At 37.0% G+C, this 27591-nt stretch overlaps 1 protein-coding gene across 1 annotated transcript; it reads right to left on the bottom strand.

Annotated features, from left to right (window-relative positions):
- MAP3K14 (mitogen-activated protein kinase kinase kinase 14) lies at positions 1-27591 on the bottom strand. Its single transcript, XM_015832209.1, has 15 exons — positions 27333-27591; positions 26153-26222; positions 24662-24875; positions 22632-23234; positions 20728-20865; positions 17634-17763; positions 16364-16495; positions 13530-13634; positions 11407-11570; positions 9140-9290; positions 7654-7983; positions 5811-5917; positions 1711-1855; positions 654-754; positions 1-165 (listed from the first exon to the last, which is right to left on the bottom strand). Exons 1-15 carry the CDS (start codon positions 27586-27588, stop codon positions 1-3), a joined length of 2811 nt encoding a protein of 936 aa, XP_015687695.1. The 5' UTR covers positions 27589-27591.

The raw sequence follows: 27591 nt of genomic DNA, 5'->3' as shown, positions 1-27591 counted from the left end.
TTACAGCTGCTTCTCTAACTGACCATGTTTGACCCTCCACTTCCAGCCAGAACTGCAATCAGGAGCCAAAGTGCACTGAAGTTCAATGCCTGAATCAGGGACCTCCATATCACAATGGACAGGATCACCTTCTTTTGTGAAGAAGCTGAATGCAGAGGCTGGTATCTAAGAAAACAAAACAAAATAAAAAGCAAGTAAAGGAAACCCACTCTACTATAGGTACACATTATTGACAATCCTAAATAACACCTGTATAAATCTGTCAAATCACCCTCTGAACCCACCAGCTCCTGTTTTGTGACCCACAGCATGCCTCTGGACTTTTACAAAACTTGGATTTAAGGATGAAGTAAATCATGTACAACGTTTAAATATAAGTGCATACCAAATAAAAATAGTAAAAATATGAATAAATTGGCATTTTATAGCTTTCACACCTCCCCAAATCGAGCTAATTTTTTCAATTGGGGCAGGGCTATGGCATCCCAGACTGGATTAGAAACTGTAGTCCCATCCACTTCAGTGATATCTAAGATATAAAATTATTACTGCCATAGAAAAGTTGTTCACCTTGCAAAATTTAGATTTCTTTCACCGAAAGCTCTATTTTAATACATAGCCAAAGAAGACAGGCTCTCCAGCACAATACCTACCTGGCTGCTAATTCCAGTGGCAACATCTCCCACCTTAGTTCCACGGAATTCTCTGATGTGGAGGCTTTCCCCACTAAGCAAGCAGATCTCAATTTTCACCCCTGGAGAAAATAAAAGAGAGAGAGAAAATAACTTTTTGTTTCGATTTTATTGCAAAGAACCTTATTCTGTAGAGATCAATAGTTCTCAATCTTCCTTCTACCCATCCCTGGACTAAACTCCCTTCATCAAACATATGATGCTCCTCAATATTCCAGATAATACTAGTGCAAAAATAGATCATTAGGCTAATATTTCCAATACTGATGGCTTTAAGGTGTGTGGACTTCAGCACACAGCATGCTGGCTGGGAAATCCTGAAACTTGAAGCCCAAACATGTTTAAAGTTGGTAAGAGTGGGAAACATGGATTTAGACCATGGTTCTCCAACCTTTTGGCTTCTTTGAGCTGCATTTAGTGAAATTTATGTCAAACTTCCTTTATTTATTTATTTTATTATCTTGTGGAGCTGCATTACTAACTGTCCAGGGCCACATGCAGATCATGGTTTGGACACGCCTGATTCAAACCATCTGATCCAAACCCTGGTCAGTGTAAGAATCCAAATGAAAGCAACAGGATCTAAAGGAGTCCAAAAGCCACAAATATATTTTGAGCATCCAGCATTTCATTAACTTTTGTTGTTGCCACTTTTTAAAAAAAATTCAGCTGAACACACAGATTTTACAATCATTTTGAAAATAATGTAACATACACATAACTAGATTAATCTTTGAAATCTCATGGCACATTTAAGTTGTCTTTAATTCTTTAAAACAGCCAAAATCTTCACCATTCAGCTTTATCAAATAAACGTTTTCCAGAACTTAGTTTAGATTGTTACTAGAAAAATCTAGTAAATAATGGGAAAGAATAATTATTTTCTAGGGTGCTATATCCTATTGTTCTAGCTCATAACTCCATAATTCAAGTAGTAATATTGATTTTAAAAAAATCATATTTGACAAACACCATCAAAAAGGTAATTTGTAGCTATCATTCTATAACCATGTCTTACCATTAACATAAGTGGGCATATCTGTATTTCTGCTACGATTCAGCCAGCTGTTCCAACTGGTGCTCTGCCCATCTGCTTGGCTGTTCCAGGAATGTACACCTGAACTCATGGTATCCTTCAGACTGTGGGACATTTTCAATGAGCCCTAAAAGATCAAAAAAGGAGGAGCAATTGCATTTTTTTGGGGGGGTTGGCTGTCAGATATATCTTTTTGTTACATTCTTTTTTGCATTCTTTTCTTCAATCTGTATACCCGCCCTTGCTGCTGCTCCTAAAACACACAAAAACTACTCAAGAAATGCTAGAGAGTGCAAATCTGTACATGGCCTTGCATTTGACAACTAGTATATGGAGAAAAAGATAAATATGAATATTTTCAAGCATGAGAAGTAAGGAATGTATTTTGCATGCTAACATTTTGCATGCTAACATGCAAGTCCTAGTGGAGAATCACCTAAATATGAGCCAGCAGTGTGCTGCAGCTGCCAAAAAGGCCAACACAATGCTGGGTTGCATTAACAGAGGGATAGAATCAAGATCACGTGAAGTGTTAATACCACTTTACAATGCCTTGGTAAAACCACACTTGGAATACTGCATCCAGTTTTGGTCACCGCGATGTAAAAAAGATGTTGAGACTCTAGAAAGAGTACAGAGAAGAGCAACAAAGATGATCAGGGGACTGGAGGCTAAAACATATAAGGAACGGTTGCTGGAATTGGGTATGTTTAGTTTAACGAAGAGAAGGACGAGGGGGGACATGATAACAGTGTTCCAATATCTCAGGGGCTGCCACAAAGAAGAGGGAGTCAAGCTATTCTCCAAGGCGCCTGAAGGCAGGACAAGAAGCAACGGATGGAAACTGATCAAGGAGAGAAGCAACTTAGAACTAAGGAGAAACTTCCTGACAGTTAGAACAATTAACCAGTGGAACAACCTGCCTCCAGAAGCGGTGAATACTCCAACACTGGAAGTTTTTAAGAAGAGACTGGACAGCCATTTGTCCGAAATGGTGTAGGGTTTCCTGCCTGAGCAGGGGGTTGGACTAGATGACCTCCAAGGTCCCTTCCAACTTTATTGTTGTTGTTGTTGTTGTTGTTGTTGTTATTATTATTATTATTATTATTGCTAAAGAAAAGCTATACGTGAGAGACATAGAGACAAGCAGAGAGAGGAAGACAATTTTATTTTAGTATGCATGTGAGTTTTGAAATGGTCATGGATAATGGAACTTCTAACCAACTGTTTATGGAGTTAATAATTTGTCCAAGTGACATGCCTCAGTACTGAAATATTCTAGATGAAAAAGATGCATCAGCCAACACTACTGCATAGGCAGATGAGAAGGGGGACATACAGAGAAAAATAGCTCAGCTTGTTTGTAAGATTCTGGGGTAACAGTTCAAGGATTCAGGGGTGATGTGATATGAAAGAAAAAAACATTCCCTGGGAATATCTATACCCTAAGGGTGAAGGTTCGTTCTCTTGAGCTTGTGGGTTGGTTTTTGAACGTTTCGTTACCATGCTGGGTAACATCTTCAGCGGAGTAATCTAGGTAACCTTTATCCTCATCCTACACCCGAGCTACAGATATTCGCCACTATTGAGTATCTATACCAGGGGTAGGCAACCTTGGCTCTTTTATGACTCGTGGACTTCAACTCCCAGAATTCCTGAGCCAGCCATGCATGGCTGGCTCAGGAATTCTGGGAGTTGAAGTCCACGAGTCATAAAAGAGCCAAGATTGCCTACCCCTGATCTATACCCTTTTATTATAGGATACTATTTATTATATTTTGTTATATTTAGATTCCGTTGGTTGTGACTCATGGAAGATCTTTACATTTTGGCTAAGAGTGAATAGCTGGCCAAAATTCATCCAGTTGATTCCACAGTTGAGTGAAGATTTGAATCTGATCTCCCTGTCCTAGTCCAACAACATAAACACTACACTGTACTGATGTAACTAAATTGCAGTGAGTAGAGGTTATAGTTTTCCAGAAAAGCACAAAGCCCTGGGAATGATCTGAAGTGAATTGAAAAGAGATTGGAAAGAAATGCTGAAGACTTTTTCACCATACAGGTAGTCCTTGATTTATGATTATTCATTCATTCACTCATTTGAAGTTACAACACTGCTGAAAAAAAATGACTTATGACTGTTCCTTGAAGTTATGGCCATTGCATTGTCCCATGGTCATGTGATCAAAATTTGGGTTCTTGGCAGCCTGCCCACACTTACAAACACAGGGGTCCTTCAACTTACCCCACTTGCCTTTCTCTTCCCCATCTATCCTTTTGGCACAGCAGCATTCCTTGGCAGCTGCGTCAAAGCTGGGGCTGAAGTAGCAGCCCAGGGCCTTCAGCAGTAGTAGCCAGCTGCTATTATCCATGAAGCCTTTATTTCAGTCATAGAGCTGCAGCTGACACTCTTAGCTAGCTACCCAAAGACCACAGCACAAAGCACTAGTGGCCATCACTGACCTGCACCCTCCATGCCTGCTGCACCTAGTTGACCTTTGCTATCTTCCTACTACTACTGACAAGGCTTGCCCGGCCTCACCCTTTACAAGGCAGCTGCTGGCTGTAGCAGACCTTCTTCCTAAGGTCACTTGTAACATTCTCCAAATAGTGTGCCCTGTGCTTGTAATGCTTCAGAAAGCCTTTGGAAATTTTCTAAGGTCTTCCAAAGCAGTGCAACAGACGGATGCCTGGCTTTCTCCAAATAGGGTACCCGTTTTCAAAAATCTTAGAAAAAGCTTTCTGAAGCATTGAGAGAACAGGATGCACTATTTGGAGAATGGAACGCACAATTTAGAGACTGGAGCAAGCAGCCTTGGAAAGAAGGCCTGGCATGGTCAGGAGCTGTCTTGTGAGGGTCCAAGGCAGTTATGCCTTGTCAGCAGCAGGAGCAAGAAATCAGTGAGGGTCAGCTAGGCTGATGAAACGCAGAGCAGCAAGGGCGGCTGAGCCAGGGCTTTCCACTTTGCTAGCCAGGGCTTCCTGGGACCACTGCCTTGTGCTGTGCTGTAGCTGAGTGAGTTCTTACAGCCTCAGAGCCATGACATGCCAAGAAGACTCTGAGCTGAATTGTATTATTTCTCTTTCCTCCTTCCTGTCACACTGTATTCTAGCATCCCCACAAACTTATGATGTGCGGTCTGCACCTGGTCTCCAGGGCTCAATCCCCCTGCCCTGCCCCCTATGCTCTTTATTTATCAATCAATATCACTCTCAGAGTGACTCTGAGTTTACAGCTAAAAGCATAATAAGCACATAAAAATAGATCAGTAAAATGGGAGCCAAGTAAAAAGCAAAGATGAAATAAAAGTTAAAAGGTAGATGGAGAACATGCAAAGCAACAACAATCCCCAGGGTTGTATGCCACTCTGATCCCACATGGGTTGGCCTAGCCAGGTCTTCATACCCTTCTAAAAGACCTGGAGAGTGGGGCTTGCCACCCCTTTATGAGGAGAAAATTCCAGAGGACTGAGGCAGTGGCAGAGAAGGCTCTCTTCCTAGACCCTGACAGGTGAAATATCCTTCCTGTCTGACTATGATGGGTGGGGAGGGGGGGCACTATGTATTTACTTGGGACTTTCTCCACTTTCTGATATATCTGGAGTTATGATGGCCACCAGGAGTGCCAGGATTGCCATTGCTAAGTAATGGAGTCACACTTTACAGTTGCATTGCTTAGTGACAGAAATCCCGGTCCCAGTTGTGGGTTATAAGTCAAGGTCTACTTGTCCCTTCTCTGACCCAGAAGATAGTGTGGGCAATTGAGTATATTAGATCAATCACACATTTTATTATTTATTTCTTCTATTATTGGGTGGAGGAAATAAATTTGCATTTCTCAATAGAATCTAGATTGGGATTCTATTACAAAAACAGTTTTCCTTCATAGCATAAACAGGACACAAACTTGAAACAGGAACACACAGTAAAAGATACGAATGTACAAGGCATTCAGTTATGCTCAAATTGTTCTAAATAGGAATTTAGATACCTATTTAGATACAGTCCTTCTTGACTATTCTGACTTGGGCAATCTACTGCAATTGCAAAATAGCAACTGTTCATCCTCATGTAGTTACCTTTTCACTAGCATCTGATGGGAGAAAGCTATCCAAGCTGAAGCACGACAACATTTGTTCCTGTTCTTCCAGTGAAAAGGGTTGAGAGAGGCTGCTCAAAATCAGATCTGTGGAAAGGAGAATGGACTAAAATGAAGACATTGAAGACTGTGCACTGTCGGCATTAAATGGTTCTGCCTTCCGTGACTACACTTAACTGATCTGGACTAACTATTTCTGGATTCATTATTAAAACAAAAAAGGACCCCATCATCTCTTCATTAACATTTCAAAATATAATGATTATAGTTTTGATTTTGCTTCCAATAATAAATTAAATCAAGTTCCATGGATGTTCTTTTTATAAATGTGTATGGTATCTATACTAATTCATGTTTGCCAGCTATTATATTTAGTTTTAAACATATTAGCATGCATTTTTCATTTTAATTTCTTATATTAATTTCTCCTTCTCTAAAACACAGGTTTTTTTCCCTCAAAAGTTTAATCCAGTTAAAGCCTAAGCACTTTTACTATTTATTTTGTCTTTGGCATTTCCAAAATAATCTGCCAATGAAAGATTTTTAAAAATTTTATTTAGTTTATTTGTAAACAGAATATTTGTAACTCTGAAAAAAAATGAACATGGATATAGCATTTTGCCCATTGGCATGTACTGAGGTAAAATCTGGTTCCTCTGAATCCTAAGAACAAGGTCCTTAAAGATATTTGAGATAAGTATTTGGAACTTTAGGTACTTCAAAATGATTTGGAAGTGGTTTGGATTTCATGCAAGTATAAGCACAGCAGCTTTCTATTTATTACAGCAGCCACATTGAAACTTAAAAATAAAAGACAATGTTTTAATGAAAAGTAAAAAGGTGCTATGCCAAAGCAAGGTATGAAGCACTTCTTCTAAATCATTTTTGAAACACTGAACTACCTTAATAATGAATCCCTTTCACAACTTAACTAAAGGAAGGAAAAATGGATTACCAAGTTTATTGCCTCATCTAAAGACCTTTTTGTTTAAACTAGTAATATTTTTTAAGCGAGAATCTAACTCATGGTTTTCAAAGGATCCTTTCATTTCCTGATTCTTCTATTAAATTTGTATATTCCATATGCATGCTCTGTAAAATGCATAGATTAGAACAGGCATGTCAAACTGCTAGCCCACAGGCCGGATGCATCACGCTGAAACCACACCCACCCCATTGCCGGCAATGGGGAAAAAGTCCTGATATGTCATGCGATGTCACATGACGTCGCGAGTTTGACATGCCTGCATTAGAATCTCCTTGCTATTTTTACACTCTAACATGCTCTGTTTCCTTCATGGATATCTGCTCCGTATTTGCAGGTTCCTTTTATTCTGTTACTGTCATTACTATATAAATCTTATTAATGCTGCATTCAACATATCTCCCTTTTCCTTCTTTTAAACACACAAGTTTTATATGACTGGCCTCTTCAACTAAATTAAGGTAGGTAGAAATGCTACTTATAATATACAGTACCATTCAGTAAAATCTTCTAGGAAGTTGACAGCTGTACCAAAAGCTTGAAAAAAAAGAGAGGTCAGGAAAATAGACTGGCAAACGAAGAAGCAGCTTTAAATGATAAGAGAGCCAGTTTGATCTACTCATTATAGCACCTGGCTAGAAAACAGGAGACTAGTGAGTTCTAGTCCCATCTTAGCCATGAAAGCCAGCTTGGGCTGGTCACTGTCTCTCTCCTTCCTCCTCCTATTTTGGGAAAATAGGAAGAGGAAGGAGTATTTAGATATGTTTGCTGCCTTGAGTTATTTATAAAAACAATAAAGGAATAATAAAGGAATCAATCAATCCTGATCCATGATTACCAAACTCCAGCTGCTGAAGGTCGTGGTCAATGCTGGGGGTCCCCCATTCTGTCATGTTGTATTTCCTAGTACTGATTGGAGCCAGGAAGGAGGGTAGAAAGGAGTCACCTGGTGGCAATAATTCCTTGCACACGTCTGGGTGAATTAACTGCTTTCTCTCAGTCAAATCCTGACATGGCAGCAAAGGTCTAGGGCTTCTAGACAACACTTTTTGGCTATCCGGGAGTTCAGGTATGGATAACAGTAGCTCTGGGAGAATAGCTTTCTGTGTCGACTGCAGGCATCTGGGTTCTCTGTATTCACTGTTCCAGGAACTCTTCACTCCTCCCACTACAAACCAAAAGCACAAATGGAAAAATCTATAGTACAAACACCTCAGGAGAACTGGGACTCCTGTTCAACCACCAGTACGCATTTAACACAAGATAAGATGCCTCCAAAGTTTCAGATGATATATCTAGATCTTCTTAGTTATTCTAAGTTTCCTGTAACAATCCATTACAAAGAGGGAAAATATAAATACATTCTATAATAAATATATTCTATAAATATATTCATAAAATGATGAGTACTCTCTGGCATAGTTTTACTTTCTATGACAGAATAACGTTTTATTATATTTTCAAATAAAACAAAACCAGAAGGCAATAAATACTAAATTACTTTTGTCTTATTGTCAAAAGGCTCAGCATACCCAGATGGAAATCAGGAGTGAGTTTAACTATTCCTTTTAGTCTTGTATCACTAAGCTCAGGAAGACTCCTGGAGCTTACAATAATAAAAGCATACTGCTTTCTAAAATACCACCAAAGCTGTTGCCTACAGGAACAACTGGGAAGGCTGTTCCACAAGGTGCAGACCACTATCATGAGCTAAACCATTCAGTGCTTTTATAAGGTCAAATGCAAATGTCTTTGATTTGTAACTGGAAGCCTGCTGATAACCAGTCCTATGTTCACAGTACAGGAATTACTCAACCATGATGATTCTTATTTGTCAGCTTGAGGGAAACTTTATCTTGAACTGCTTTATTAGCCAGCCACATATAAGGACTGCTTATTATATATAAGGACTGCTTTGAACCTTATCTAGCTTGAACCAGGTGCTGATTGTTAGTTGAGAAGATTCTTGTGCATAGTCTTTTAGCAATAAATCAGTTAAATTGAACCTTCACACGTGAACCTGATTTTCATGCATGACACTAGTGAAGGTGGCCAAATTCACTTACAGAGAATGCTTGCTCTGGGACATGCTATGTACTTTTACTTCCTTCCAATTTACAGTACACAAGTTATTAACTAAAACCTGACTTCCATGTTTTCTCTTGCACAATTCAATGTGAAAATGATTCATGGAAGCGACATGAACAGAAATGTCAGGAACAAATAAAAGAGCAAGACTTTGTCAGGGGACTGTGGGGACAAATGCAAGAAAGGAAGGAATCGCCAGTCCAGTGTGCATGTTCAGACAGACAAAGAAATCTCACCTTGCTTAAGTGCTGTGCAGGTTTTCTCCCTTAGCTGTGCTGCAGAAGCCCGTTTTATAGGGTCTTTCTCAAGGCCAGAGGTAATGACCTGAACAGTGTATGGGTGACAGGAGGGGGGGATTTCTCTTAAAGGGGGTGGTTCTTTGGCTATCTGCAATGCAAAGACATAGGAAAATGGATACTGATCAAAAGCAATCAGAAAACTGCAAGCCTACAAGTAGCAATTATTTAACAGACAATGACAACAACTACTGTAATATATGAAATAGAAATCGATTTCTCACTTTTTTGAAAACAAGGAATAGATAATACTGTTTGATAGACAACTGCAATACAGGCCAAAACTCTCAATATTCTGGTACAAAAAATATTAATGTGCACAGAAATTATACCAAGCACACACTGTAGACTGACAGGTTGCCTTAAAGTCAATATTCAAAAAGGACAAAATAGTGAAAGACTTGCAAATAAGGCCAGTGCCATCCAAAGATAATTTGATGTCTGAGATGGACAGAAATTTTGTTTCCTCACTGGACAACATTTGCCCAGCTCTTAACTCCTAGCCCACTATATTTCATCAGACTGAAGATAAAAATTAGAATCCTTTTAGCCCCCGAAGAAAAGATGGAATAATTATATTCTTTTACACTATATTATCAATTGTTGAAATAACAATTGTTCTTTTGCATTTAGAACAGCCAACTGTGACCTAAATAGTATTCTATACACCAGAATTTATATAAGTAATAGAGACAACCTGCGTCTAGCATCCACACCAAACTTCTCAAATAGAGGTCCTTGTGTAGGAGCTAATTCCTGAAACTATTCTATACTAAAGATTCAAAGAAAATTCTCTTGATTTGCATTTTCCTCATCATAGCCCTTCAGCTTCCGAACAATCATTTCTATATGCACTGAATATTGTGTTATGTTCCAGAACTTCACGTTTGTGCTTTTCCTTTCATTATATGGAAACCTATCACTGTTTTCATTAAAATTCAACTTCAGGTAAATGAGAATAGAATGGCAGTCTAAATGTCATCACCCATCCTTTCTTGCAGGTTCTGTGTAGACCTAAGTTGGCACATACTCATTTTCTAACAAATATCTTATTTACTTAAGAGAAAAATGACCCTAAATTTAAAACGTTCCCCTCGGAATAAGGTACACCATTTGCATGTACCATTTTCTCTCACAAGTTCCTCACAAAGAGCTATACACAAAAAGGTAAAATTAAATATAAGAATGAAAGGAAAAATAGAAAACAAGAAGCAGATGGAGATGAGAGAAGGGAAGAGGTAACTAGATAGAAATAGAAGGAAAGGGAAAAAGCCCTATTTAAAAATCACAAGAAGCATTAAAATTTCCTCCAAACAACTTCTCTACAGAGTAATATCAAAAATATTCAATATTCATTCAATTTATATAACATTTTAATCCTTTTCATTCAACAGTTGTTTCTACTCACATGTAATTATTGAGAGTAAAAATAAGTCATGAAATAAATCAGAAAATCCAACACATCAATAAAACAGTTAGCAATTAAACTCCCATGCTGCAAAACCAAGTAACTAACATAGCATGACAATGTGTCACTCGGCATAGCTGGTACAACTCATGAAAAATCTGCAATGCCCCAACCACCTATTCTCAAACATAATATACTCATAGGTGGAACAATTTTGAAATCTTTACAAATTATTGAAGATATTTGTTTGGAACTGGATAAGCTGTAGCCACAATCACATTACAATTCTATATTTCTTAATTGCTTTCTATCAGTGAATCCTTCTGGAATATCAATCCTCCAGAATTATAGACAAAAATAATTTCAGAATGAATCAGAAACCCCTTTTTATAGACTGTTGTTCATTTTGAACTTATGATTATGATAAGGACCTTACCATTTAACAAATATTGCTGAGTTTTTGGCTAAAAGGTGTGAGCAAATGGCTTTTGTTACCAAACAACTAGACAGAGACTGTGTTTTTGGTGTAAACCACAAGTTCTGGAGATCTGAAAAATTGAAGTAATCCTGAGATGGGACCTATAACTTCTTGAAATCAATAGTTAATATAAAATAAGTGCATTATGTTGAATGGTAAACTTTATGGATTTCAAGATATCCAACAAAAATATGTATTTACTAACAAAAGATACGTTTCTTAGATTGGTTGAGAACATTAAGCACTTCATGCCACAATTATCTGTTTTGTCTTTCAGATAAATGAAGCAACACATTACCCATTTACTAATGTGTGACTTACTTTGAGGCACAGAGGATGATTATAATACTTGATCCAAGGATGATACCCATTCAGTAGGTGCAGCAACATGCAGCAACTGCTCCAGATATCTATCTTGAAATCACAGTGCTTCCCCATTACGATTTCAGGAGCCAAGTGGGTCTCAGTGCCTGGGACATAATCCCCTGAAAGCAGAATAGAGGAAATTGATTCTTTAGGGTCCTGCTGGGCCCTGTTCCACATAAGCAGCCATGCTGAGACATTCTTAAATTAATAAAGGGTCCTTCACTGTAGAAGACCAGACAGCACACAAAAATATCAAACCAAATTTGTGTTGGAGTATTACAATAAAGAGGCAATGCAAGGATACAGAAAACTTTGAGTTCAGGTTCATACACCGGTAGGAAACTCTCTGGAGAGAAGTATCGCTTGGGAAATAGGAGTACCTAAAATGTTTTGAATTCACAAAGTTTCAAGTCTGAAAGAGGTATTTTAAAGTCAAACTATCAGCAACTTCATTCTCAAAACATTTCTGGAGCAGTTGGAAAAGCCTGTTCCAAACTTGAAATAGAGTATTTGTAACTTGAACAGCTTTATACTCCAAATCTGTTACAAACTTATCTTGGGAAAACTATACTGTAATCTCTAAAACTATCCTGCAATGTGATTGCAATGTATAATAGCTTCAAACAAAGGAAGAGCAAAAAAATGGTGATAAGTGCAGGATATATATTATATTCATGCATTAACTTATAAATGAATAGTTTTCAACTCCCTTCATCAGAAAAAAATAGTTACTTTAATAACTGATTTTTCAACAAAAAAAAATTCTCAGTTAGCCTTTTTTCCTAATATTTTCCTGCAAGTGCAGGGTCTGCTTATTTTGAATCAACAGAGTGTTGATCCATTGGTTGCAACAGGAACTGACTAACTGGCTTGTTGTCCAAGCCTGATTAGGGGCTGAGAGTGACTGGACTAAAATCACGCAACTGGCTTTTATGTCTAAGCTGAGTCCCTCCCAGGCTCCTGGTTTCTAGCTTAGTGTCTTAAACAGTAGACATTGTACTGTTAAATATATCAAACGGCTAATGCTTTCTGCAATTCATCTACTAAAAAAAGCATACAGATAATCCTTGACATAATGGAGCCTGCCATTACAGTGGAAGGTTGGGAGGGCGTTAAATTAACCGCCTCACTTAACAAGTCCCCATCCCTGCTCTCCCCAACACATTTATTTGTTAAATGTAGGTTGTTAAGTGGAGTATGGGGTACCTCAGTGGTGGGGAAAGATCCTAAAGGCCTAGTGCAGGCACAAGCTCACCTGCCTCCAGCCTCTTAAGGCGTCCCCCCACCCCAAGATACCCCTTGCTCCACTTCCCATCCCTTGGAGTCCCCAAAGCTCCTTGGGCCTTCTCCCCACTCTGCCCCCATCACTGATTATTCATTTACATTTTCAAGATCTCCAGAGTTCAAGGGGTTGAGGTAGGGAAGGATGACAGGCTGCTCCATTGCTGGGCCATGTGACAGAATTCCACAAGCGACAGTCTTTTTGTGAGATGCTGGTGAAACTCTTGGCTTTCCTTTCCTCGCTAGCCCTAACCTTCCTTCCCAAGGTATTAGCATATGCTGCTAAAGTTGATGGGGGTGAAGGGGAGAGAAAACTAGGGCTTGAAAAATAATAGCTTCTTTGCTTTTCTTTCCTCACTAGCCCTAGCCTTTCTTCCAAAGATATTACCAGCATCAGAGCAAAGAATATTTCATCTCCTAGGAAATATTGCCTAGGATTTTTGACATAATTTATATTTTATTCTCCATTTTGAGGAATTTTTCTTTTTCTTTTTGGTAACGTACCCGCAGTGGTTCAATTTGCATAATATATAAAATTGTCGGGTACAGATTATGGGCAGAAGTTAGTTTGTATATGTTACCATATAACTTTTTAAAAATAGATAATGCCCTAAAATTATGCCTAAAATATTGAGGCAGGGATAAAGATATAGCTTCATGCCTGATGCTGGAAAATAATGAGACAGACACCTCTAAATTATTTATTTTCAGGGATGAGTCCAATATTTAGAACATAAAGGAAAGAGCAGTCCAATGCTCGTACATCAATAGCCTCTTCAGAACCTGCCATAAGTTACCTGTCATTAAATATTTCCTTATGCCATCTGGATGAAGTTGAGCTGCATGACCAAAATCACAGAGAACAGCATGGCTTCTGTCACCAGATAAAAGGACATTGTCAGCTGCCAAAAGAAAAATTGCAAGGTTTTCAGGCCATCGGTATCTCTATATAATATTGTAACAAGAGCACCTAGTTTTTCTCCTTAGGTGCTCACCTGACATTTTGACTTTATTACTGGGGACCAGAAGTGCAGATTTACTTGATTAAATGTTCCTCCATAGAAATTCTAATACAACAGATATTAACCTCTCAGGCAGAAGCCTAAAGAGGAGTCCCTTTCCCTCATACTTAGTTTTTTATGTGAAAGGAGGGGGCTGCCAGAACATTCATATAATCTTTTTTTTTAATAGATATTTTATTGGTTTTTAAATATAACAATTTCCAGTGCCTGGTGTACAGCGTTTTGTCTTGGTTTATATTTTAACAAGAAAAAAAGGACAGTAATAATTAATTAACAGTCAATAATGATTAAATTTGATAATCCCGTAATTAATATATTAATTAATAATACATTTCTTTGGTCTTCCCTTCTCCCATTTGTATTTTCCTTCTTCAACCTTAGCCAAAATATAATTCTTAATATTTTCAATATATAAATGATTAGGTATAGGCATTTTTTATATTTATACAAATAATAATAATCTCTCTATATAACGTTTTTTTCAGCATATATTATTCTCATAACCATCATCTCATTAGTTCAGCATGCATCCTATTTTTATAATTTTTGTTCGCTTAGATTCCCTTATATTCAATCCAATTCTTATCAGTCATAATTTCTTCATATTAATCATCTCATTGTCTAAATTTTCCCATTTAGGTACATCGTCCCAATATTTTATGCCATGCATTATAAAAAATACTATACTTTTTATCTGTCTTATAGTATCTAGATATAACATCCTTTTTAATCAGTTTATCTTTTACTTATATATTAATAAAAGTTACATCAACCTACTATTTTAACATTTAATATATTATAAAACATACTATATTACTTAAATCTCATTATCCTTCTTGTTATAAGGCCCCTTTATGTTCGAACTTCTCTGTTCTTTTAGCCATATTCAAACAATGTTTATTCACGTAATAGTCCATCTGGTAGGGCGAGTCAAATCTCTTGTATCTGTCTCTGATCTTCTTTTTTTGCCAAGTAATTTTCCAAGTTGATGTAATCCGCTTACCCAACAGTTCCTATATTTTTACAAATGTTGTTAGGAATACAAAAGATGAAGTAAGTAAGATAAATTCTTTCTGTCCCCCAAATTTTAATAGTTCTCCTAATAATTCCATTTTTCTTGTTGTAACAGAACCTTGAAGATTTTTTCCTGTTTGTGTCAAATTGTAATTATTTTCCTTTGTTATTTCATCAATTTGATCATACACTTCTAGTTTGTAATCTGCTGTCTGATTTGTTTGTTCCTTTGCTGTTATTTCCTGTAGATTTAGATTGGAAATATGTTTATTTAAATCCTTAAAGTTATTTTGAATTTCATCATGGTTTGAATCTATTGTCATTTGTATTTGTCCTAGCATTACATATATTTCCTCCGGGAAAGTATTTATCTTGCTTTGAAGTATTGCTTCTGGAGGCCCTTGATTTTCCAGGCTAAGTCCTTCAAGAAAAAATATTGAATGTGGTATCCTGTCATTTTTTGATACGTATGTGATATCCATGTTGTCTCCCCCCTTCAAATAAACTTTCATCAATGTTTTAATTCAAAAGTCAATTTATCAGAAAATCAAAATTACAGATTCAGTATATTAAGCCACTTTAAATCCGCAAATTCTCCTCTAAAATATTAGCCAAAAAGCCAAAGTTTTTTTCCCCATAAACAGTTTTTAGGTTTAAGCAACAGTCCAGGTGTTTTTTTTCTTTCAAAACACTTTTTAATCTTATAGGTGGCTCTTCCAGCTGTCTTCAAAATTATTTGCAATTCAAAGGAACAACTTTTTCTTTGTTTCTGGGCATTCTGCCAATTTCTGAATCCTTATTGTTAGTGTTCTATTCTTTGATTCTCCACTAGGTGTCAGCAGTTATTTCTTTTTTCAGTTTTTCTTTCTATCAAAAAGTTATTTTTGTTATATATTTTTATAATTCTATCAGAATTTTTTTGGGGTATAATCTTGACAGTTTTTTAGTTCCTAGATCAAATTTTAGTATATCTTTTTCAACCTTTTATGTTAATTCGCCGCTTCCGTCTGTAAGGGAATGGGGATATAATCCCTTCCCTTCACTTCTGGAGGTTTTCTTGCTTTGGGGATCTTTTCAAGGATTTAAATAGTACATAGAAGAAAGAAGATCAGTACTCTCACCAATTTCAAGTATGCTGTTCACCGATGTTTAAGTTCGTGCTCTGGGACTTCGGCTGCAAGCAGCTTGGGCTAAACGCTGATCTCACGCTAGCTTTTCTCCTGTCGGGTTCAGAGGGCTTTCCCCGGATCAAACAAAGCGATTGCCGTCGCTTCGTGATCAACGGGGCGCTCCTCCTTCACAGTCACCTCTCCGGGGCAACTTCGGACCCATCTAGGGTTCCCCAAGCAGGAACAAAATAGCTGTGGGGAGCAGAGGTCTGCTCTCGCGTGGCCATGCACTGCAGATGCAAAAAACGGAAGCCCCACACACAATCTTCTATTGAAAACTGAAGATAAAGACAAGTTGACTAATTCAGTGGGAAGTACGTCAAGATATACCATCCCCTCCAGCACATCATCTCATATTTTCTGCAACTGCAGCCATTTTGAGCAAATACTCTGCTACTTGGGTTGGCTGTTTAATAATGATCTTACCTTTTACATCTCCATGGAGAACATTGTGGGCATGAAGGTATTCCAAGGCCTCCAGTATTTGGCTGAGATAATCAAGAGCTCTGTCCTCAGGTAAGTATCCACACTGCTTAACTAGCTGGCCCAATGACCCACCTAGAAGGAAAAATTCCCATCTTTCACCAAGAAGTACATTAGCTGCTTCAGTCTACAGAAAAAATATCAAGCGGCATCATAGTCAAGAAATCTGCAATCATGGATCCTATAGTTAAAGGACAACAATGTACAGAGAAGATATGGTACCTACAATTTGGTAGGTCCAGGGCCACTTGCGGCACATGAACTGCAAAGTTGGACACATTAGCTTTAGAGCTTCTTGATATGTAATCAAACACATATTTTTACAGTGGCTAAGCAGATGGCTATGGAGAAGCAAGGAAAACTATAAAAGCAAGAAATAAATATTCAGGACTATTTTCTTCTTCTGTTCAATCATGTCTGATTCTTGGAGACTACCTGAACAAGTCCCTGCAGTTTTCTTGGCAAGGATTTTCAGAAGTGGTTTGCCATTAACTTCCTCCTAGAGCTGGGAGAAAGCAACTAGCCAAGGTCCACTAGCTGGCTTTGTACCAAAGGAAGAACTCCCGCTGTGAGTTCAACCACGGGATCAACAGGCTCTCACAAATATTCAGTTATCCTCTACTAAAAATAGAAAATACTTATCACAAATTAAAAGAAAAATTAACAGAAAAGTCGGGAAACAGTTGTGACCCTTGGCTTTTAGGAAATAAAATGAAATAGAGCACAAATTGACAGCTAGAAAAAAATAGGCAATGTTTAAGGTCAGAAAAGATATTCTGCTCCTCTGCTTAAAATTTTATAGCATTCTATATTCATAAATCATTAAAACCAAGATGTTGAAATTTCATTATATTTTAATGTGATGAACAAGTAAGGCTCAAATAATATTTAAAAAAGAAAAAAGGAAGCAAGTCTAACATTAAAAGAGGGTGGCGGCGGTCAGAAATAGGCTAGAAATAGGCTTTGAAGAAAAGTATTCCATCAAGTTTTAGTTCTATATCCCACAATGACACATCAGGCAACATTTAATGGTTGCTTAAATGTTGCAGAAGCAATCCCAAAAGAACTTAAATTGACTAAATTAAAATCCTGCTTCACATCTAGTCACCCAATTCATTTTCAGATCAGGTTTTTGCCTCTGGAATAGTCTGCAATTCCTATTGCTCATGATTAGTAATATGCTAGTATCTTTTCTCTGTTCTTGATCACTTACCTTCCATCAGTTTCATGAAGATAGTAACCCACTGGCCTTCTTTCACTGCTCCATATAGTGGGAGGACTTTGGCATGTGTCACTTCAGCACATGTTGACAACTCTTCTGCACGAAAGTGTTCAACTTGTACCTAGAAAGAGAAGCATGAGGTAAAAAATTTCAAACAATATTGGCCTTAAATAGAAAAATAATGGCTTTTACTACAATTAGAATAAATCAAAATTAGCTAGTCCAGTATCTTGTTTCTTCAAATGAATTAAGGGTGAGCTGAATGAGGAAAAAAACTCAGAGCAAGGGAAGTTCAGGGCACATCTGAGAAAGCAGAAGATGAGCAAGTTGGGGTATTTGGATTTCTTATCCATAAGGAAGTTGAGAGGCAAACAGACCACTTGGTGCCTTACCTAGGTAAGTGATCAAGAACAGAGAAAAGATACTAGCAATATTTGACCTTTATTACGAAGGATCATGATTCTCACCTGCTTAAGTGAAGAACAGATGAGAATGAGAGGCAGAAAAAATTGAAATGGAAGAGACAGATCCTAACAAAATTTTATTTAAAAAATGACGGTAACAAATAAATAGGATAGATAAGAGAAGCTGGCAGAAAAAGAAGCAAAACCAAATTAACAATGAATTAAAAAACAAGAAGAATAAGCAATGAGCCAAGAAAACATTCAGGCTCATGGTAATTCTAAAGTAACTAAGAAAAAGAGCTGTGATCTATTGACAGGAAAAAAATGGGAAGTTGAGGAAGAAACTGGGACAAGGTACATTGATTTTCACAAACTCACTGAGATTCCTGAGCCCCCAGTGGGAAAAAATAATTATTGAAACAGGAGCTTGGTTCATACACACTGTTAAAGCAAATTTGTTTTTACTATCATTTAGTGTGGCAAAGCAATCATGGTTTGTCTATCAAATTTCTCACTTAATTTCCCTCTATCTCTTCTTCCAGAATCTGAATATCTCAATTTTTTTAGCAGTAATAAAGAGCTGGCACTGTTTCCTCATGTTATCTGATAACTTTCCATAAATTGTTTGCACAAACAAGAAATAAGAATCCTCTCTGTGATCTCCCACAATTGTTAACACAAACTAAACAAGCTTACTTCTCTTCCTAGGCTAACCCTGTGCCGATTATTTTTTTCCTTCCACTCAGTTGTAGAGAAAAGCAGTGTATTTAGAAGTTACTGCTGCAATGCCAACCACTTCTCTCTGGGTATTCCCATCCTTCTGAACTAGTGGCAGTAACAATACTTTTATATTGCTAGCTGCGCTGCCTAAATGCTCTTCCCACCTGCCTATTCCTAGCGCTTGACAATTCTATTGAGAAAATCCCTAATCCAAATAAAAAGACAAAGAGACAACCAGCCCAGGTACTATATCAATTTTAGTACATATATTGCTCAGTTCATATAACACATAATACCCTATTTCATTGCATTTTATCAAAGAGACAGTAAGCAGCAATTAGATACAGCAAATCAATATAGTAGTAAAATGACTGAGGATAGTTGTCAGTTCAATACAGTATGCACTGTTGGTTCCAAGCTACTTTGTTGTCCTGATTTGCAGTAGAGAATGATGTGTCCACTATCAGTACTGAAGTTAAACTGATCGACATCCCCATGAAAGGGAGCAATTTTACTCATCATCTTAGGCAACAAGATATATTTTATTGGTCCCACTGAAGCTGCGTTTTCAACATGGAAGTTATCGAAAGCAGCACCAACAAAAAACACAGAGATCCTGGCATAAGCAGAGGTCTTGATAAAGACATTGATATACAAATATGACAAGTGCCAAAAAGAGTAAGAAGGAGCAAAGGATGGGGAGAAAACAAGAGCAGTTTTTCATTTCTTTGACCTTACATCTCTGTGGCCTGCTGAACAAATAAGACAAACAAGCAAGAATAAGCCAATATTGTTGTTTGATATAGTGATATGTTCTCATTGAAAGAAGCTGGGATCTAAAAGCTAACGTCACATTGTGCCTTCAGTTCAAAATTAGGCTAAACATATCCTAGTAGATTTTTGTACAAATGAAGCTAAATATTCTTTGTCTAGCTTTTTTTTTCAACCCAAACATTAAAATACAGTCTGCCCATAGTTACAGATAAGAGAAAAGCTAAAATAAAAGCTGATTATATAAAGACTGGTAAAACAAAACATCTATAAAAGAGGATAACTGCTAAAGAGAAGGAAAATATTAGTCATTAGCTAGTTGCTGCTAATTATTGGATCAGAGAATGAAACAAAGAACAAAAATTCAGAGCATAGAGGAAAAAAAGGAATTATAAATAATAGCCTCAAGACACATCAGAGAAGCTTCAGGCATCTGAGCTCTCCAACTTGTTAATTTAGCTCCCCCCCCCAGGTCTTAAACATAATACCAGCATTAAACATAAGAGTGTGAAAGTGCATGACGTATTACAAGGAGGAAATCTAGACTGCTGCTGAAGATGCCACCAAAGCACACTATGTGTCTCAAAAAGAATTAGGCACCTACAAATCAGCTCTAGCTAGTAGCTTAAAGCTACAGCTTTAGTCTAATAAAAGTTGAGACTTATGCTCTCCCACCATACTCTGTACTCAAATACAGAGATTGGTGGTATTTTTAAGACTAATGTTTTAATTACATGAGCTGCTGTGGCTGGAGCCCATTTCATTGGACGAGACTGACTACATCTATATTGTAAAGGAAAAATTGCCAGGATTCAATGATTAGATTAAAGAAACTTCTATTATTATTAATATCTGACCCTGTTACAAATTGTACAAATGATTTCTGCCATGCAAGAAAGCAGCTAAAATCACCTCCGCAGGCAATTTTGGCTGCTGCACAAGAGTGATCCTTCCCTGGCAGCCTGTTACACTCACAGCCAGCCAGAGATTCCGCAGTTTGATGTCACCATGGCAACGACCTCTGGCTTGACCTTGAGGATGTGACAAACAAGTTTCAGCAGAGCATCATTGCTTCGACTGCTCCAGCCTTCAGCAGTTCCACTGAAAAGGGAAGCAACTTTCATTTCCTCTTTTTTGATGCTGCTTTCCCTCCCTTGAAGGCAACAGATTTGCATAATGTACCACTGTACCTTTTTGGCTGCGCACTGAAAGCCAGTCTGCTTGTCCTCCATTTTGTACACTTCTCCAAAAGTGCCTGTGCCAAGCAAACTTTGAGATTTGGTCCAGTGAACCTCTTCACGGTACTCATAATCGACTGCCTTGAGTTTCTGCAGATTAGCAACCAGGAAACAAAAGAGGAAAAGAGGCCTTGAAAAGAGGATGCCAAAATTATTGTCAAGAACAGGTGAAAAAAACATTTTGGAGCTTGCCTTTTAAAGCCAAATTATCCTGCCATTAGTTCACATGTTTACTGATTCTCCTCTATCCTTGAGTCTTAGAAATTTACTATGAACAGAATTCCTTTTGTTTCATTTTTTTTGGAACTAACTACAATTCACATAATTATAGCTATTCTAGTTTAAATGCCCAGAATCTGCAGTGAGAAAGCTAGGTGGTTTACATAATCCTAGGAAACAGCACAATTTGGAGAAAGAATAAAGATGCATCACAAAATAAGATCCCTGGACAGGGAGTGAAAAAGTGATATGAATTCAGGAGTTACCCAGTTCTTTTAAAGGGCAACAGAGGAGTGGATCTTCCATAGGAAGAAATATTCTCTATATCCCTTTCATCCTTGACTCTGTGAGAAACATAGGATTTCTATGAGCAGATTCATGCAATAAAAATAATTTATAATAAATGCTTGTCTTACATAGAAACATTTTAACACTTCCAATTAACTGCTTCTATGAATAATTTACTTTCAAAAAATAAATGCTCATATGAAATGCTCTTTAAACATCATGACCATCAAAAATATACCAAGTTATACCAGCATCATGCTCACAAAGTCTTAACAACATAGCAGAACAACAGTCTTCCTCATAGTATACACAATAGCAACTGGGATTTGAAAGTATTCTTACTGCCATGTTACTCACACTTTATGGTTTCATAGGGTTATAGTCATGAATTTATGTAATGCTTTTCAACATTACTGAAACTAATGATCATCTCCTTTTCTATTGGCAATAAATTTCATGAAAAAAAATCACAACTGCTATGTCATCATATACCTCTTCCTACATGTCCAGAATCTAAACCAGTCTATCTACCCAAATTTCCAGCTTTATTATTGTTGAATAAAAGTGCTCTAGTTCTCACATAAACCTTAAAAACAACACTTGTATTTCAATACCAAAACCAAATCAAGCCATTATGGCATGTTGTGTGAATCACCAGTGATTGTGTCTGCTATGGATTGTTGAGTAAGTCACAATAGGATGGATTTATATTTGCTAAGTGACAAACCAGGAGTTTATAAAAAAAACTGCAACTTTGTTCACACATTATACTAAATCAAAACCAAAAAACCAAGTTTAACATAAAATGCAAACTCTGCAATTTCTTCTGCTATTGCTCAAATAAGTAGGATGGGAGGGATGGGATAAAATATTTCCATTTCAAAGGAGGGTCCTACTACCTCCCATATGAATTCTTTCACTAAAAGTAACTTAAAGTGCATTAAAATGAATTTTCACTCTAAGATCATAACAGTAATTCCTTTGTTATACCAGCACAAGACATAAGAAATAGTGCCCATTGTCTTTAAAAACTCATTTTCTTTAGAAAGCTAGCCTAATGGAGAGGAAAACTGCAGTCTCACCTTTTCTTTCTATGCCAGATTTTTAGTAGTTTTCCCACTTATGGAAAATATAGAAAGATACAACACCCCTGCTCCATGCGGGTTCAAATATTTTAATTCAAATGTTCTTTGTCGTGTAATACTTTTAAATGCATGTTTTGTCTTTGACCAAGCTATTTAGAGGAATATGGTTCTAGGTGATGATCCCTATCTTTACTTTGCAGAATGCAGCATGACCTATGACTAAGTATGCAATTGGTACTCTGTTAACAGTTTTCAAAAGCTCACCTCTGTAAGCAACACTCCTTCATTTTCATTAATTTCCTGTAGGCACACTTTTGAACTTGATCCATCTTTCCAAGTCTTGGCCAAACAAGCTAGGTTTCTTGGTTCTCCAAGAATAACATTACCCTTCAATGCATCTACTAGAAATTCATCCATAGAAAGATTATCTGAAGTGTTTTTTGCAGACTGATGACATTTGGAAAGGCTATGTGCCAGATTCAAGTCTGAAAGATAACATTCATCATCCACATTTGAAAGATCATCAAAAAGGTAAGTCTTCAGAGGGCCATGTTTCAAAGCAGGAAGCAAATAGCTACAGCCATACAAATAAGGAGGAAATTTGTTTGAAGGACAGGGATGCACAGTTTCCAATTGAGAGCCCAAATTATCTTGTGTATAGGATTTCCAAACATGACTCAAGCACTGAGCAGGGCTGATCAACTTGTGTAACTCTAGCTTTGCTTGGTTCTTTATCATGTGCAACTTGCTAGTAGATAAAACTTGGCTTGGTTTCTCAAAGGAACTGAAATCAGAACTGAAATCCTTACATAGTTCTGAATGCCATGAAGTGATATTGAAGAGGGTGTCCAAATGAGAGTCATCTTCCTGGAAGAAAAATGAACTAGTTAGCTACCCAGGATTGCATTCTAAACTCCACCAATACTTAGGGAAGCTATTTTCTCAATTGTCAGATTCCAATTAGTTAAAAGCAAAATAACTAAAAGCTGGGAACCACGGACACGAATTTCTAACATTTTGGAAGAATGGTTTTACATGAACTTTATCTATAAATAAATATGAACCAGTGATTTACAGGTAGCCCTGGACTCACTATCATTCATTTAACAGTTGTTCAACTTACAATAGCTTTGGAAAAAATGACTTGTATTTGCACTTATGACTGTTGCACTAATTGATCATAGTTTGGACTCTTGGGTCTTTGTTTACCACTACTTGCAGTGTCCTACAGTGACATGATTGTGGATTTGTGAGTGTTTTACCAATTTCTAGCAAAAATGCCCACAGGGGGAGCTGGATTAACTTAATGACCATGTGATTCATTTAATGATTGCTGTAAAAATTATCATAAACTCACATCCAACTCAACTTACAACTGCAACAATTTACAGTCCCAACTGTGGTAATAAGTCGAGGACTATCTAGAATTTTAAATATGTAATCCATTCTATTTTTGAATATTATTATTACAGAGAGTTCCACAATTTCTGGCTGGCTTTTATAACTATATGCTCTGTTTGACCAACACTGGAACACTTTTTTGTAAGATGCCCTTCCTGCATTGGGTTTAGTCAATGCAACATCACTATCAAAAAGCAACCAAGAGACATCTTTGAAATTCTTCTAAATCTGAAGAAAGGAAGGATGGTGGGAAATTGCTGGTGTGTCCCTTGCTAAGACTCCCTGGGTGTTAGAGGCAAGATGATTACTTATCAGATGTACTAATGTACAGGGTAAAAAAGAATGTGCTTCATGACAAACAAATTTCCATATTTAGCAACTTATTGAATTAGGGGAAAGATGTGAGTGCTTTTGAAATAGAAAAGTGTAATAAAAGTTTCATAAATAAAAAAATATTTATGTATTTATCCACTCTAGTGTGCTGGATCTCAATTCCAATAACGTCTGGGATTTATGGAAGTTAAAGTCCTAAATGTTTCAGACATGGTAAATTATAAAAAAGTGGTCTAAAATCATACTGCTAAGCAATCATTAGTGATCTCTGTCCTCTTTTGTATTGTCATCGTACATGTCATCTATTGTAGATAGTAATTTTAAAAATTTCCCCTCCAAATTGTTCAGGATCTCATCTTATAACACATTTTGCCACAGGATAGATTTCATAAAGGTGAAAAATGGTATCTGAGCTGTTGCTCATTTGTGCATTGTTAATACAACTACAAACACATATGTCTCTGAGAAAGAAAACAGGCACTGTTGAGGTTAAATTCCATTATAGCCATCATCAATGCTATATTCAAGCATGATTTGAAGCAGTGTAGAATATACCCTACCTGCACAGGTATAGGTACACAGCTCTCCTGCTCCGGAGTCCTTGGCTTTCGAATTAGGGAGGCTGTTCTTTTTGATGTTTTAAGGGAGGATTTTCTCTTTTGCTGTTTCTTCCGGGATTTGCCGCGATGTAAGGCCTTCCAGGAACCTGGAGCCATTTTTCCTTCAGTTGCATGAGCCACATTATTGGGGATTTGATCAAGGCTGCTAGACCGGCTGACAGAAAGTAGTATTACAGATATATTTTAGCTTAACTCACAAAAACCACAATCATTTAGCAGGTCTGAAAGCCACACACTAAGATCTTGAGAACATTTGGAATAATCATAGTAAATAAGTTCTCAAACTAAAGAATGAATACATTTGTGAAAAATGTATTCATTTAAAATTTAATTTTGTAATATCTTCCGTCTTCAATTTCTAACAAAATACACCAATAAAGTTATATATCTAAATAATTTTTAAATCATACATTGAAACACTATAAACACATATTTTCTCAGATGTTTCCTCTTCAACAATATTTTAATATGAGCGTCAAAAGTGAGCCAAAGAGTTTAGCCTTATTAAAATGAAAGCAATGCCATGGCGTACCAGACACCGGATTTATTTGCTTACAGCAATGTTGAAACATTCATTATATAAACCTTACTGGTTTGACTTTCTGAATGATTGATATTTTGGAGTGATGAGGGCAAAAGGCAAACTTAGACATAACAGAAAAGAAAAGGACTGTGAATAACAAGAAACAGAATACATGGGGACGGGGGCTGTCCAAGAAACATTTTATTCTGCTGGTATTATTGCTTCATGTCACAATCGAAATATTTTATTTTTTCAAAATACAAAATCCAAGGAGTCAAGCAATGGCTCCTTTTCATAATAATATTGATTCTTTCCCTATCTTTCCCTTCTTTTAAAACAACAATTCTAAACTTTTTCACAATCACAGAATAATTTACTTGAATGTTGCTTATAAAATTTAGCCTTGCTACTCCAGTTTTGCTGAAAATCTGCAAGACCACTCTGTAATTATACCATAAGAACTAAGACCTTATGCAAATTATGCTACATCTGCAGTGGTACTGTATACAATGTGTCTTACCAGGAATTGCCAAGTCCTGACAATCTTCAAAGAACAATTTCAAAGATAGCATTTTAACAAATATTTTGTTACGTAATGCAGAAAATTCTGAAGAATGAAATTTGGTAATTCTAGCACAATGGTTTGGATACCAGTCTAGGATAAAAAGTGGAATTAAGTGGAATATATGACCTCTGCTGAATGGGGGGCATGAATCAAACAAGCAAGATAGCAGTCATCAAAATATGGTTGAAGAGCCCAGCCCCTGAATATTTTGTTGCCCCCCCCCCGTGTGGATACATTCCTTCCAACATGGATTCAAAGGAGTCTCCTCTTTTTATGCAAGTGAATTGGGGGTAAGGAGCAGGTGAAGGTGTTGTGGTTTTGCATTTTACGAAGGAGAACTTACCTATATCGTTTTGTGTGAGCAATAAAAGGCCTCTCTGAATAGGTGGGACTGAACTCCTGGCTTATCTCACCTGAAGAAAGTTTTTAAAAAAGAAGTCCAAACATGCCATAATGAAGCAAGAAACATCAAAATCACAAACATTTACAGAACTCAGATTCACTAAAGTGTGAGGCCATTTATTATTATTGTGTTCAATTTATATCCACATTTCTGATCAAAGAATAGCAGTATTAGAGAGTTAAAATTTGATAAAATATCAAGAAAACATAAAGGAAGACTGCAAATGTATTTCAGAGGATTGAGAAGGGGGGAGTCAAATATTACGTTAAAATAGTCAAGCTAGAATCTAAAGAATAGCACAATTTGTTTCAAATATCCAATAGAAATCTAGACTTAGATATATATATAATAGCACAGTCCTGGAGAAAATCTATTTGGTTTCTAGGAGTCAAAAACAAATTGATGGTAAATATCAATCAATTCAGACTACTTCTGAATTTAAGAGTGGTTTTTTGGGACGTGCCTAAATTATATTAAAATCTCAGTTTATCAGATCTTAATATAGTGGACTTCAGATGCAACACAACCTGTTCAGCATTGTACATGTAATGCCATGTTATGCATGCATTGAATTCCATTTGACATTAGTTGTTACATAACTACTAAGCTTGTATACAATGGTATAACACATGCATAAATTCCCTTTCAACATTTCATGAACATTCAGATATAGCAGATGCTCCTGTCCCCAGTGGTCTGTTAAGTCAAGGGTTTATTTTAATTCTATTCTAAGTATTTATTCTAAATCACTTACACTTTCAAAGTTAGAGGTTTCTACTAGAATTCAGACTCAGAATTATAGAGAGAGATGGAAATGCCAGGAGAAATGGAAAAGTGAATTAAGAGCAATTAATATTCAGAAAGCACTTCTCCCTTAATCATCGTGGTATTCAATTGAATGTCCTTATTAACACTGAAAATCCATTAGAAGGCTACCAATTGATCTTTCCAGAAGAAAGTTATACTTACATAAACATTAACATTCTCTCTCTCTCTCTCTCTCTCTCTCTCTCTCTCTCTCTCTCTCTCTCTCTCTCACACACACACACACACACACACACACACACACACACACACACTTTCAGCTCCTCCTTTCATTAATATATTATTTTCCACTTACATTCTGCCTGGGCAATGATGGAGATTGAGGCTAAACTCCCTTCTCCGCTGTCTTCTTTGGCAGTTCCTTTAGCAATCACATCATTAAGGATCTTCCATGATCCATGAAACATCTTTTTATCTGGCTCTTCTATTTTGCAAACATTGCTTTTCTTTTCACTCACTACTTCTTCTGGCCCTTTGCCCATTAGGAGATCCTTTGGAGATCCAGTAGCTGGCTCTGTATGGTCCTGGCAAGCTATTTCCATTACTGCCATCTC

Source organism: Protobothrops mucrosquamatus, unplaced genomic scaffold (genome assembly GCF_001527695.2).
Source record: "Protobothrops mucrosquamatus isolate PMUCROS unplaced genomic scaffold, P.Mucros_1.0 scaffold1, whole genome shotgun sequence".
NCBI classification, from domain to species: domain Eukaryota; kingdom Metazoa; phylum Chordata; class Lepidosauria; order Squamata; family Viperidae; genus Protobothrops; species Protobothrops mucrosquamatus.
This window is presented reverse-complemented; position numbering and strand designations above follow the sequence as displayed.